The sequence below is a fragment of the Rutilus rutilus genome (genome assembly GCF_951802725.1).
Source record: "Rutilus rutilus genome assembly, chromosome: 18".
NCBI lineage: Eukaryota > Metazoa > Chordata > Actinopteri > Cypriniformes > Leuciscidae > Rutilus > Rutilus rutilus.
The window spans coordinates 11,891,903-11,907,713 of NC_140231.1; the positions used below are offsets into that span (position 1 = coordinate 11,891,903).

At 39.2% G+C, this 15,811-nt stretch overlaps 1 protein-coding gene across 2 annotated transcripts in view; it reads left to right on the forward strand.

Annotated features, from left to right (window-relative positions):
• Nucleotides 1–15,811, forward strand: part of dacha (dachshund a) — a 158,320-nt gene that overhangs the window by 59,226 nt on the left and 83,283 nt on the right. For both annotated transcript variants that reach the window (XM_084386715.1, XM_084386714.1), the window contains exon 2: nucleotides 14,292–14,407. In XM_084386715.1, the coding sequence (XP_084242841.1) occupies nucleotides 14,292–14,407 (116 nt within the window). The remainder of the gene's footprint in view (nucleotides 1–14,291; nucleotides 14,408–15,811) is intronic.

Sequence of the window (15,811 nt, forward strand, 5' to 3'; positions counted from 1 at the left end):
GAGGTGTAAATAGACTGATCAAAGTCAGACTCACTTTTTGTCCTGCACCCTGGTTAATATCTAATGATGTCATGTTTCAGAGTAACATGCTCCGCCCTATGTCATACTTGGTCAGCGTGAAATTAAAATTGACCCAATTTTCTTTCTCAAAACATGTTCTTGACCTTATTGTGCGCAATTCACGTTTCCCCATATTTATTGCATGTTATTCCGATGAAAACCGGACCAAAGCACGCACATCAGCGGCAAAACAATGCACAGGATTGGGCGACGGACAAAGGAAATAATCAAAAACAAAGAAGTCGGTGCACCTAAGCCAAAAAAATGCAACAAATTAATAGTAGACTCACACGGGTTACGTTTCGAGCACGCAGGTCTTCGTCAGATTTAATTTTTTATGTTATAAAATATTTTTTGTCTTCACCAACCTTTTCTTTTTTACCGACGTCGACACGCCATTTCTCAACCCTTTCCCTGTTACTTTTCACAGTCCAAATAAGTCCATGTTCCACTCAACAATATTTAATTTTCAATTGTCAGGAATTTTAGTAATTCTATTAGTAAAAGGGGTAGTAAATGCCATTTCATGTTCCGTTTTGATGCTAGTGTTTTTGTAACTCAACAGGTCCAGTGTGGCGTTAGCAATGCCAAGGTCATCGGTGTGATTCCCATGGAACATGCACTGTCAGTTGTTTCAGATGAAATTTTTTCCAAATGCATTCATATGTTTGTATACAACCTCATGGTGCATTTAAGAGCGATTTGTTTTTGTCACTTCCTAAGACCTTTCTATGAAACATTAGCTGTTATCTAATATATTTTCTCACGAGAACTTCAGAGATATTTAATCTGTTCTAATCATGTGTGCAGAAAATAGTACAGAGGTCAGAATAAAACGCCTAAACCAAAACAGCCGGGGAAAGAAGCCTTCAGCTTTCATCCCCAGTCCTCACATAGACTTGTTAAATTTGGAAAAGTCTCTGTTTGTAGGTACAAGAGCCACCGGCTCCTTGTGTTTACATCTTCCCATGACATTTTCCCTCCCTCCCCTGTTATGAAACAGATTAGGGTGCGGGTTATTAAATAAATGAAAGTAACCCTCCCTCGCCTCCTCTCTCTCTCTCTCTCTCTCTCGGCGCTGAGTGACAGTAATCCGCAGTGAGACGTCGAGCATCAGGGATAGAAGGTTTGTTCTGCATCTTGCTGAACCCTGTTCCTCCCGCCCCCTGCATGGATTCAGCGGGCGGGTTGATAATGTCAGAGAATTTAATCCGCATACAGCTAAGTGCCAACCCTCGCTATTGTCTGAAGGCACCCCCCTCCACACACACACACACACACACACATCATCCCGCCCGCCGGGTCCACAAAGACTCGCGGTGGAGGGGACGAGTTGTGTCGGCTAGGAAGAAAGCCGATTGCTGTCAGCTTTGGCGCTGAGAGTGGCAGAATTACGGGAAGCAGATCTAATTTAATTGAGTGGGATCTGAACCTGGATACTTGAGAGAGGATATAGGAGAAGTGTGTGTGTGTTTGTATGTGTCAAGGTTCAACGGGTTTTGCTATCTTGATTTGTTTGCTTTCAGTCGACCGTTAATGTAAAGTCGTGCCGTAGACACAGAGCCCATACTCAGGTGATAGTGAGCGACACTAAGTTTGTCTGAACACAGCACTTGTCGCACTTAAACTTTTGAGGCAATTTCTGTGTGTTTTTTAAACCTCAGTTATGATGAAGTGGACCTGAAATCAGAGAGCAGAGACATGAGATACATTGCTTATAATGTTTCACTTTATTTGGTTGGATGTTTGTGTGACAATTTGTTTTTTGATGTTAGTCATAATCTTTTGCTTTTCTCGTCTAGTATGTATAGATAGTCCAATTTATCAACTACTAATTTCCCAATTTTATATTACTGCATTTGACTAATAACTAATAACGATATGATAAATATAGGCAAATAGTAGCCTAAAGTCTAAATTTCTAATATATATATATATATATATAATTTTATGTTATTTTTTTGTATTGTATTGTATTTCCGCAAATGTATCTAATAATTCATTTGAATTATTTTGTAACTTTGTTTATGTACACTGCTGTTTTTTAAGTTTTAAAAAAGATATTTTTTAATTAGATATAAATGAATTATTTTATTTAGCAAGAATGCATTTAAGCGACAATGAAAACATTTATAATGTTACAAAATGCTGTTCTTTTGAACTTTCCATTTACCAAAGAAATGTTTGTATTTTTTATCACGGTTTCCACAAAAATATTGACTGTTTTCAACATCGATAAGACATTTTTCTCAAGCAGCAAATCAGCATATTAGAATGATTTCTGAAGGATCATGTGACACTGAAGACTGGATCTGACTGGAAATTCAGCTTTGATCACAGGAATTAATTATACTTTAAAACATATTCAAATAGAAAACAGTTATTTTAAATTGTAATAATATTAGAAAAGTTGATGTTGAAAAATAGACTTCATGATGTCAGCAGGAAGAAAGTTGTTTTGAGAAGTCAGACTTTTTTCCCTTCATAATAATGTCGCTGATAATTCGTAAAGGTCCGTTTTGATTTTGACTTTAAACATTCAAGACTCGCTTTGACAGAATGAAATGCAACACTTACCGAGATGGATAGAGCAGGACTGAGAAACAGGTGGAACGGAAAAAGATATCAAACTTACTTAGACTGATACGAGTGTGTATTAAAGCAGCATGAGTAAAACAGACAGTGAGTGTGTGTTAGTATACAGAGATAAGGAATCTCTCTGTCTGTTTTTTCTCACACACCGAAGGCCCCGACATGTGCGTCCGCTCACCGTTAACAGGCTGTCAGAGCGGGTCTCGTTGCTGGGATGCTTTGAATCTATCACATCTTAACTTAAGCGCAGTCGGGCTCGGGCACATTGTGTCCGCCAGCTCTGAAGCGCATCTCTGCTGCGGGTTAAGGGGAGACCGTGCTGCTTTATCAGAGCTGCTATTTTTAAGAGCCGCACATTGAGTCGTATCTCAGTGAGCTGTCAAGTGACGACAGCCTCTCCCTCCTCTTTCCCATCCCTCTCTCTCTCTCTCTCTCTCTCTGTCCGTCCATTCCCCTGTGTGGTAAATCACCGGCTCATCATATGTTCAGTGAAGAGTCAATACAGAGTCACAGAGATGCAAGGCTGAAAAAAGGAAGTAGCCGTGTCTAAAGAGGAAGGATTAATCTGTCAATTCAGGTGGAACAGATGTACTGATTGAGGATTTTTATATAACGTGTGTGTGTGTGTGTGTGTGTGTGTGTGTGTGTGTTTGTGTTGATGGCAGTATCCGAAATCCTTGTCCTTGTGGGGACATTTTTTGGTCATACAGGATGATGATTTCTGAAAATGTTAAAATGCAGAAGGTTTTCTGTGATGGGTAGGGTTATGGGAGAGAATATACAGTTTGTGCAGTATAAAAACCATTATGTCTATGGAAAGACCACATCAAACATGGAAACCCATAGTCTGTGTGTGTGTGTGTGTGTTTGTGGACTAATAGGGTCAAGCACAGGTTAGGAGAAGAGGGTTTGTCTGTGGAGAAACATCATCAAGTCCTTTGAGTGTATAGATGACCTCTTCATTGACCCCAGACAAACACACTTTATCACACATTTAAATGTACTTGCTCACTGTGCTGGGAGATTCACATTCACACAAACATTCATGCACTTTAAAATGGAAGTTGATTCATGGAGTTTTTTCAGTTTATTAATAGTAGAAATAGAAAAGAATATATACTACACTTTTTGAACACTTTAGCATTGAGAAATCCACCATTTTTCCATCCATCCATCCATCCATCCATCCATCCATCCATCCATCCATCCATCCATCCATCCATCCATCCATCCATCCATCCATCCATCCATCCATCCATCCATCCATCCATCCATCCATCCATCCATCCATCCATCCATCCATCCATCCATCCATCCATCCATCCATCCATCCATCCATCCATAAATGGACATATCTTTATGTATACTACTTAAAAATGGTAAAATAAAATGGAATTAATAATAATTTATGCTTTCACCCCAAATATGCTATTGAAAGCAGTTTATTGTTTGAATAAAAAAAAAAAAAAAGCGTATGAATCGTTCACTTTAGTTGCATTTTCTGCATTAATTTGAGGAATGGATTTTATTCTGGTTAAATGTGTTGAACAGACCAAGGGGCCGTGGACGTGTAGAACTTTTTGAATATCGTACATGCTAATTCTGTGAAACTCTGCTGAGATTTTCCATGCAGGGCCTGAGGATCTGCTGTTTAGCAGCATGTGTCAAGGCCTTGTGTGTCATTTAGAAATAAAGATCATCTCACTGGACGTCCATATTGTTATGGATATTCATACACACTGGCTCCCATGTGCAATCAAATGATGTGCTCATGTCGTACGCTTCTCGGGTTTGATTGATGGCTGAAGATAATGGCTCACAAACAAACTCTCCCTCCCTCCCCCCACCCGCTCGCCCGCCCACCATGAATAAGGCAACACCTCTCTCTCTCTCTCTCTCTCGCGCGCTCTCTCTCTCGCTCTCGGAGCAGACAGCAGGGGGGAAGACATCTGACATTTATTCAATACCATCAGTAGCTCTGTAGTGGCACTGCTGAGAGAAGGAGGGAAAAATTATGATCGGCGGTTACTTAAGCTAAAAGCTACATGGTGTCAGATGGAGGCAGCACTTAAAGAAATCCACGAGTAGAGATTTCTCTTCTGTCTCTTCTGTTTTTTTCTGGGTCGGGTCGACACATTGCACCCTTTCCGAAATGGTTGCTTGCGCACAGCCGCACCGAGTTTTTTAATAAAAGCTTGAAGCGGAGGAATTCTCTGTTAATAATGCAGAACAAAAGCGGCATTGTGAGGGCCGGACAGCATGTGTGTACGTGTGTATGCGTGCGAAAGAGGCCATGCCACATAGACAGGACTCTGTCGCTGTGCGCGCTTGACCTTTCTCTGGTGGCGTCCCAGGAGTCAGCATTTTGGAAAAACACACCTTTGTTTACTGTCATTAGCTGATCTTAGGTCATCTGTTGTGGCGGCCCCCTCGAGAAAAAAAAGCAATTCAAAATTTAATAATCCAAATTGGGTAAAGAGTCAGACCTCTAATTTTCCTAATTTTCCCTAATATACTTGAGAGGTATACTGTAGGCCTACAAATATAACAGAAAGCAGGGTTAACTTACAGACACATAAACCCCAAACTCTCAGTTGATTAACCTAAAACTTTCTTACTCCCAGTTATTGGTTCCAAAAACGTTCAGTCAACCCAGAGTATGTTCACGGTGAACACGCAAACATATTCTCAACAGAGAGCGTCGAATCCAGGAGTCACCATGGAAATGGGCGCTAAGAAGGGCACCATTCTACTACTATCTTTTTTTTTTGGGTTTAAAGCCGATTTACATTTTTAGTGCATATCGCCACCTACTGGGTGGCAGTGCAATCATTTATTTTTTATTTTTTATCTTTTAATCTTTAATCAGTTGTTATTACAGTAAACAAAAATCATTCACTCACCTTCAAGTTGGTCCAAACCTGTATGAATTTCTTTCTCCTGCTGAACACAAAAGAAGATATTTTGAAGAATGTAGGTAACCAAACAGTTTTTGGACCCCATTGACTTCCAGTGAATTTTTTCCAACATTCTTCAAAATATCTTATTTTGTGTTCAGCAGAAGAAAGAAACTCGTACAGGTTTGGAACAACTTTAGGGTGTGTAAATGATGACAGAATTTTCATTTTTGGGTGTATTATCCCTTTAATGCCATTTTTTCCCATCCATCTTTGTTGTTGTTTTTTTCCTTTGGAGACAGATTATTAAACATTTCATCCATTCTGAAATTCAGCTAGCCAACCGGTAGGTGGTTGGAGACATTTGTCCTAATTTCTTGGCGTCGCCTCGGTTGCACCGCCCTGCACTTGGCTTTCCTCAACCCTCCAACAAAACCACTAGTTATAGTTAACAATAGTCTTCGTCTGACAATCGCAATCAAGATAATGGAACACAGTGTGAGACAAGCCTGTGTGGGAAAAAAAAACAGCCCTACCACGGCCAAAGCCTTTCCCAAATTAAAAGCATTGGCCTTTAATCTGAGAAATATTGGATGGCTTTATAAGAAAGAGTGATGACTGAACATACATACCTGAAAATGTCAGGTGTGACCTTGCCTGTACTGAAATGCAGTGAAATTTAAAGGCAAAACAAGCTTTACTGACAACATCTGGAATGATATCACAGAAAATAATTTAAACTTCAGTCTGTAACAATAACATATATAACAGTTCTTTCAAAAACTGTTGGATGGTGGTGTATGTCTTATGTTTCATGCTTTTTCTTCATTTTACATATTTAGATAGATGAAGTGTTAATGTAGTAACTATTCAGTGAATCATTTTGCTTCAGTGAATCATTTCGCTTCTGTCTGCCACATATACTTCTGGTCCGCTCTATTGTACACTAATTAGTTTAGTCGTACAACACTGAGAGCAAAGTGCGGAATGAAATCAGCTGTAGTTGTCTGACTGTGAGAATGGAGCTTTAGTTGGTGGCAGTCTCAGACCAGACAGCTTCATGCAAAGTGTGTGTGTGTGAGTGTGTACGTTTGCAAGAGAAAGGATTTCAGTAGGATTGGTTGAATGCATGGACATATGGAGACTGACTCCTCTTGGGCATCAGCGGGTACCAGGAGCCCCATCATCCTCTCTGTCTGTCTCTCTCCCTCACGCTGTCTCCCTCTCTCTCTCTCTCTCTCTCTCTCTCTCTCTCTCTCTCTCTCTCTCTCTCTGTCTGTCTCTCTGAGCTGGCACACTGGTAGCTCCTCTCCCTGGGATACTCAAGCCTTTCAAACATGAGTAATTGATGAATTGTATGCAATATGCAAATGTGAATGCATAAATCTCCTGACTGACAGCTTAATTTATGTGAGCCTTTAAGAATGCAGGATTAGATTTTAATTAAATATCTTCAAAGGCACCCTGACTCGTACATTTTTCTCTTGCCTCAGCTGCCGTCTTTGTTGTTGTTTAAACCGTTTTCCATTATAATTTGGGAAATCTGATTTTGTTTTCCCTCTGTGTCCTCCCGACACCCCCTCCGGCCACGGTCCAACCCTCGGCCTTTGCGCCTTCTCGGGCAAAATTTTATTACAAACCGTTCTCGTCAAAAGAGAACATAGTTGGATTCTGCGAACTAACTCTTAGACACGCAAGCCCCGCCCACTCAGCCGAAAGGGGCGTGGTTTGATTCACCTACCTCGGGACTTCCACGTGGCCCCGCCCCCGTCTTTTCAGCCACATTGTCTCAGCTAGACAAGCAGGTGTCGCCTGTTCATGAATATTGAATAAGGCCGTTTAAAAGATGACAAGGGCACATTTACGAAGCTGGGAGAGAATAAAAAGTGCTTAGTAACCCAGTTTTCGCCGGTCCCCAGCAGAGCGCAATGCTGTCGCCGGGGATTTGAGCAGAGTGATTGGTTGCGACGAGCGCACTGACAGGGTTTTCTTCTCCGGCGTGTGGAACGTGCAGTAACGTGTGAATGACTTTTCACTGCCATCTGTTCCTCCAGCCCGATGGGATACGGGGAAGGAGTGGAGAGTGTATGCGCGTGTGTGATTGTATACTCACTGCTCTTCACTGTCTGTCGTGGCTTTAGGGAACGCACATGGGCATCATGCCTGCAAGTGGGAAAGGGAGATGAAAAATATTCCCATACCAGGGAATTCTCAGGGTGTGAAAGGCTCCATTACAGTCAGATTGACTAAAGCACTGAGCGGTTCACATGGAGTCGACTCGATATGCCGACAAGCAGCCTTCAGTAGACCTGCATTATAACCGCTTAATCGAGACAAAGTCAGGACACTCTGATTATGAGTGTTTATAATGTTTTTGCCTTATAAATCCTATTCTTTTATAGTAAGAACTCGAGAAAATGTATATTGTCACTCTCAAATTATTGGATACTTATCAGCAATTCGGAAGAGGTTGTACAATTGTGTAAACCTCTAAAAGGATGATATCGCTCTTACTGGTGCACTTATGTTTTATAAACTTATACATTCTGAAATCTTTTAGTTTTATTTCCAGTACTTGAAATTATGACTACAACAGCTAATTTATAAAATGCTTGACAACTTTTAAACAGGATACCTGTTAAATTGTTGTAAAATTGCTAAAAAATAATTCCTGTAAATGTTTTTATCTCACACATGCAATGTCTTTCCATCTTTTTTTCTGTATTGCTACCAAATCACCTAAATGCCTTTTAAAATTATACAAAAATTATGTCACACTTTAATTTAGGGTCCAATTCTCACTATTAACTAGTTGCTTATAAGCATGCATATTACTAGGATATTGGCTGTTTATTAGTACTTATAAAGCACATATTAATGTCTTATTCTGCATGACCATATTCCACATCCCTTAATCCTTCCCAATACCTAAACTTAACAACTACCTTACTAACTATTAATAAGCAGTAATTAGGAGTTTATTGAGGCAAAAGTCGTAGTTAATAGTGAGAATTGGACCCTAAACTAAAGTGTGACCAACAATTTTTCTTTTTGTAACAATTTGGTGGCAAACATCTCATAACAAATGTGGAAGCAAAGTGGCTAAACATTATAAAGCCATATGTTATTCTGTATTAAGTACAGAATGTTCACTTCATTTAGACAATATTTCCCTCCACTAAGGACATTTTCAATTTTCATAATCAATAAAGGTGATTGAGAATTAGCTGTGAATATCAGTAGGGTATGCGCACACTTCTATTTGTGTAAACTGTATAAATCTTGTATTTCTTGATTTTATTTAATAACTTTGTTTACACATTAAATGCATTTACATGTACAACAAAATCTCATTATAAAAGCCATACAATGCAAACATGAACTACGTAAAACCATGAGGTTGTGAAATCGTTGGATTTTCCCCTTTTTATGTCAAAACGTTGGGAAGTGCCGAACAAAATCAACGTAAGTTCTCAAATAGTCAAAATTTGCTGATCAAGTTTTGCTCTAACAGTTTATGACCTTTAACCGAACACAGTTCATGGCATTTGCTTGACCTTACGTTATCATGTTACGAGGCATAATCAGTGTAAGAGCATGCAATATTTGTTTTTCTTTTTATCTGGAAATAAACTTTTAATCCCAAATTTTGTTGATCTAAGTAGTTGTCAATTGCAGCACTACGTCAGTACTATATCCTTATTTGTAGTAATCATACCAAGTCACATATTTCCATACAATTAGAATTCCAGTACTTTTTTGGGAACATTGTGTCAAGTACATGACGACTACCTTTCCAAAAGTGCTCTTGAAAATGAAAGGATGGGTTTTATGCAAGGGAAGCACCTGTCACAAGTGAGGAAAGAACTGCTCGGCCTCTAACAATACCCAGTCAAAGTGGAGCTAAATAAGAAAATAGCTTTAAGAGTCCCTCGGGAGTCAAGTGCCTGTTCACGCACAATCGCCTGACTGCAGACTTCTAACGACTCCAGCATGTTGGCTTGGATCTTGTATTTCGGGCACGCCTCGATTAGGAATGCTTAAAAGGAGCGAGTGAGTCAGATGCTCTAAATGAGGAAAGAAAAAACTCTTCTTGTTCTTCAACACATGTCAACGTAGAGCCTTAAAGGAAATGGTTTTCCACCTCATTTTAAGGACGAGCGGAAGCGTGTGCTTTTCTTTTCACTGATCTGCGATTTCAAGTTAGTAGCTGACCGTCTTCAAAGGCGGGATCTTTTGACATTTAGTTGATTTTTCTTCTTGCACTACATTGACCTCACGGAATCGTTTGCTGCCCCGCCATGCTGTTTTCTAATTTGCTTTCCTCAAAGGAAATGGAGTCGTGTTATCGGAAGACTGAGGTAATTGATTGTTTTCCAACGTGGCTTTTGTCAGAATGATGTAAAAACCAACTTTCATACAAATTCGGGCCTTTGCACACAAAGATATTTGTAAATAAATGAATGTTATTTGCAACCTTTAATCGTTTTCTTTCTCACCTGTGGCCTAGTAATTAGCATTAAGCTGTACTCAGACTACAGGAGTTTTTAAATCTTTACCGATTGTGAAATCTGGTTGCATCACGCACATAAGGAGAATCTTCACACATTTTCTTCTTTCAAATCTCAAACCTGCACACATCACACTCTACAAGATATTCTTGAGATTGCCATGCCAGATTTAGCCCCTCAAGAGATCTCACGGGGACAAGGATATAAACAAAATGGATACTGTGTCGCGGCAACTTGCTGTAGACATTATATGAGGAGACATGATGAAGGCAGTCATACCACATTTCGACCATGGACCACTGGACCCGTACAGCTGTTTGTTGCTTCGCGGTCGCCATTTCAAAAGTTCAGTTTGAAGACTTGTCTCTCATTGGCTTTTGAAGTCCTAATATAATCATAGTCGTAATCATCCCGATTTAAAATCCTAAATGTCAAACATGTCTGATATTGTCGGGGTGGCCCAGACGTGTCCGCGAAAACATCAGGAGGTTTGAGATTTGATCTGTAAACACCTCACATTAGCAGATAATCTGGGCCGAACATCGGAATGTTCATGATGTCACCCATAGGTTTCTGAAGAGCATTTTAGAAGCCTATAAAGTGGGCGGAGCCGGCGGTCGCCATCTTGGCAGCGTGTCATTGCACGTCCCTCCCGGTTACGCGAAATGGGCAAAGAGGCGGGATCAGCTGAGGTGTTGTGACGGCTAACAGACAGCAGACAAACAGCTAGTAGTGACAGCAGCGGCAATCCACCTGTCACTCAAGTGGCCACGCCCTTAATTATGCAGAACTCGAAGGCTTAATATAATTTTAACGGATGAGTTATTAAAAAATTCATCCCCCTCACAGTTGTCATTAAGGGCAAAATTAGCTATATAGATCAATACCACTTTTTGTACCAGGCTGTAAACATATTTTTTTCTGCTGTAAAGTTGGCCGTTTTAACATGGGGGTCTATGGGATTGACTCTCTTTTGCAGCCTGTCTCTAGCGGCCAGTCGATGAATTGCAGTTTAAGTCACTTTCGTGTTGGATTCAAGAGACCGGAAGGAACCGCTATTTTCTCTGTCAATAAAATCGCATGCATAAAAAGTATGTTTCACTGAAAAAAGTCAAACGAAACGAGACTGTAAAGTAGTTCGTCAAACTCTCCCTAAATCAAAGACTCCAGTAATTTCATCTGCACTGGAGAGGAATTGTGGTCAGGCAAACTGTGCTGACGTTTTTTTTTTGTTTTTTTTAACAGTACGGTTAACTCCATCGACTGCTCTCCACTTACAGGCACTACAACAGCTAAAGTGATTCATGTTGATTGCCTCTCTTTTCCACCACGCTCCACTGTTCATAGTTTTTAATTAGATTAGTAATGTGATGGTCCAAAGTGATTCGCATTCGCCACGGACCTTGACAAGCTTGTCAACAGATCAGTGAGTCAAACTAAAATATCTTGGAGCAGGAAAGAGAGGAAGGCGATGGACAACTGGACGCTGAAGGGGTCGTTTGAAGTTTACCATTGATCCACTTGACTTGTAGTAAAGATACTGTTGACATTGTTTTACTGCAGCATTGCTTCAAGTCTGAAATGAAAGTACGTAAAAATATGTATAAGTGCACTACTAAGGGTCTTGAATCTGAGAGTGGTGAAAGTACAGTTTAGGCCAGGAGTTGAAACTTCATGCCAAATAACCCCAAATATGACGATATGATCTGGACCATATGTCTTTCTGGACATGTCCATTGTAGAGGGTTGCCTTGCAGTGCCCGTGCGCTTTGACGTGTTCATGACCTGTTGGGTCTAAATGGTCTAAAATTTGGCTTGCACATCTGTGATCAAAGCTGACTTTTCCCGCGTAACAATAGACTTTATATATAGAAAGACTTTGCACTCATGTTACTTATGAATGGGAGAAAGTGCAACGTGTAATATGCCAAAATAAGTCCTGCCTTCTGAATGAACGAGACGCCTACTGATTGATAGTCATTGCGTCACTGCGGTTAGAAGCTCCTCTTTGCTTTGCTGTGATCAGTTTAGTGGTGATTCTGCTCTGGTTTGTGTTTGTTAGCGCTGCAGTATTAATAAAATGGTGAAAAAGACTTGCTGCTTGATGTTCTTGGACTTGGTCCAATGATATGCAGCAGTTGAATTAGCATTTTGCTTTTCTGGCTTATTTTGCTCTGCCAGCACCCTTGCGCAGGGTTCGAACTGTCATGTACCTGTCTCTTTGATAGCCTCTCTCACAATGAAGTGTGAGAGATAAGTGTGTGTTTGTGTTTTGTGTTGAATAATTTGTCAAGCGTGTTGTACGTTAGCGGCACATGTTTCTAAGACTGTGCTTGTTCATGTATCTATCATGACAGAGGATGATATATAACCGTATGTTTGTTGGTTTGATGTGTGTGTGTGTGTGTGTGTGTATATAAAATGTAGTAACTTGATTCTGCTTTGAAAGAACTTTCCTTTTCATTGTTCTGTCTGAAGAGACTGAATTTTTTGGGGGGGGACTTTTGGTTTTCTACCACATGACTTAAAGAAAATAAAAAATACTACTACTAAGAAGTGAAGATTTGTTTTTAAGTAGTTTTTTCCCCCATAAGGAATACTAATAAACAATTATACCAATTCTTATCAAGAATTTCTTTCTTTAATTAAGCTTAATTAAGTCTTCATTATGAAATCAGAACAGAAAATATCAAAAGTTAAAATATTCATAAATTAAAAAACATGATTATCATGTTTTTGAGTGATTGTATCATATAGGATCATGTATTCAAGACATTGTATGTATGAATAAAAAAATGTTTTAATGTATTTTTGAAAAAAAAAGAGGGTCATGTCATTGACCCAAAAGTAGCTTATGTTTGGTGTTCACCAATCAAAACACATTACACAGTCATGTAACCGTGTGACCTACATGTTAATATGAAAAGCAAAAATGAAAGAAAAAGGAAAGGAAAATGTTTGTGGAAAATGTCGGTCACACTTTAGATTAGGGTCCAATTCTGACAATTAACTATGACTTTTGCCTCAGTAAACTCCTAATTTCTGTTTATTGATAGTTAATAAGGTAGTTGTTAAGTTTAGGTATTGGGAAGGATTAAGGGATGTAGAATATGGTCGTGCAGAATAAGGCATTAATATGTGCTTTATAAGTACTAATAAACAGCCAATATCCTAGTAATATGCATGCTAATAAACAACTGGTTAATTATGGAGCGTGTAATATGACAAAATGATTTGAATTTGAATTGTGTAAATTTGAATTATTTGCAAGTGTAATCTAACAAAATTGAATTTTAGGTGGTAGTTTAGATTTTTTTTTAAACGAATATTGAACATTTGAAATTTAACAAATTGAAATGTTTTTATGGCTGAATTTTATAGACATGTATTTTCAAACAGCTAGTTTTTTTGTTCTGAATTCTTATACTGCAAATATTCAGTTTAAAAAAAAATACAGATTCAAGTTTTCAAGATGAAGAAATTCGGAACGTCAAATTCAGTTTTCTAAAATTCAATCTCAAAAATTCTAACTCAAAAATTCAGATCTTACAGAAAGTAGGTCACAGGTCATCCACAGGGAAGAGTAAAGGATCTCAGAAAAGTCGAACGGAGCATTTTGGCTGCACTGCAGTTGTTTTCTGCCGCAAACGCGGTGGTGGTTCAAGAGAATCCGTGTGTCTTTCGTTCAGTCGTTTTTTTATTTAATATTAAGAGTAGAAAAATGAGAAAACAGCCTGAGTATTAGATTTCTAATATTCTAGTAATAATAGTCCGCTGCTGCAGTTGCACGGCGCTTACAACTTAACGCGTGTATTGCAACTATAGGCTACATTTCATTTTCTCATCAAACAGCTAGACTAACGAATGGCTCGGCACAACAGAAGAGCCTGTAAACTACCACCTAAAATAACATTTTGTTAGATTACACTTGCAAATAATTAAAATTTACACAATTCAAATTCAAATCATTTTGTCATATTATAAGCTCCTTAGTTAATAGTGAGAATTGAACCCTAACCTAAGTGTTACCGAACATGTTTTCATTCTGTAAATTATAATTACAAAGAATCGCAAATAAATACATTGAATCACACGTGAAATTTTGAAGAAGAAAGAGTGAAATTGTATTTTCTTGGATAACATACTCCCGTAATCTTTGTTAACCTACTTTTTTGTATTCAGTGTACTTCATGTCAGTAAAACCCCTGTTGTCTGTGTTTTTTCTCTCCAGTTCTCGGCCTGGTCGTCCTCCCAAGCGTTCTCTCGGCGTGGCGATGCAGGACAGCTCTCGTCTGCTTCCTCACGGTGTTCACGGGCTGCTGTCTCCAGGTCTGCTCTCCCCGACAGGTACGACCCCCCCCCTCCCCTCGCTCACCCACCTGGAAGACCTAAAAATACCAGCCCTCAGACGGACACCAGTGTGTAAAACACCACGTATAGGAACATTTTTATTCCCTTCCTCTGTGTAATCTGGATTTCTTTTTATTTTTATCTGTGCTGTCTGTCTCTTTTCCCATCTCTCCTTTTCTCTCCTCCTCCCACTCTTCCACCTTCTGCAAATCAGTTGGTATTGATTTCCCCCCTCTGTCCTTCACTGGCCACCACTGCGTCTCAAACAGAGGTTAAACTATTGGATTTCTGTAGCCTCTTTGCTTTTTTTTTCCTGTGCACGCATTTGCTTTCTCTCTTTCTCTCTCGTCATCCCTCTTTCATCATTCCTTCCTTTGGAATACAATCCGTTTCAGAGGTATCGTTTGATCGCTTTTAGACCAAAATCCCAAACCGCCGGACCTCACCTGCGTGTCTGTTTGCGTATTTTATATTTACGACTAAACCGCACGTGCGTCTCGGTTAACGCCATGTTCTCCGTCGTTCCTCTCCCTGCTTTTTAGCTTCAGTTCTCTAAATTGCTGATGGTAGTGGCAATTTAGCTCTCACAATGGGCAGCGCGCGTATCGACCGTAGTAGCCGGAGCAGTCCGTTAGCCGGCCCCGCTGATTGATTTTAGATGACTCTGTTGTTATTTCCGAGGTGGGGAGGGGGAAGGAGCTCTTTAAAATGTGCGTCCACATTTCTCTCAATCCCTCTGCTCATCTCGCCGTCCCCAACACCAACAAACGCCTGACTATGGGGCCTCATTCATGAAACCTGAGCACAATTATTTTTTGTGTGAATCAGTCATAAAATCATTCTTATGTAAAAAAAAAAAAATCATAAAACAAGGTGTGGTTTTGTGCATATAATTGGTTATATTTAGCAAAGGTGGATTTACTGTCACATTTCGAATAATCATATTTCATGTAACCAAAAGTTTGGAATCATTAAGATATTTTTTAAAGTGTGTTCGAAATAAGTCTCTTAATGCTCAGCAAGGCTGCTTTTATTTGATCAAGAATACAGTCAAATATATTAAAACAGAAAACAGTTCTTTTAAATTGTAATAACATTTTAAAGTACAATTTATTCCTGTGATGTCAACGCTGAATTTTCAGCATCATTACTCCGGTCTTCAGTGTCACATGATCCTTCAGAAATCATTCTAATATGATGATTTTCTGCCCTAGAATTGATTTTTTTATTATTATCAATGTTGAAAACTGTTGGTAACATTAATAATATTTTGATCACTTTAATGTATCCTTAAATTGATTAATTTATTTTCCTTTTTTAATCTTTTTAATTGTAGTTTATCACAGTTTCCACTAAATATTGAGCAGCACAACTGTTTTCTACGTTGATAATAATCATAAT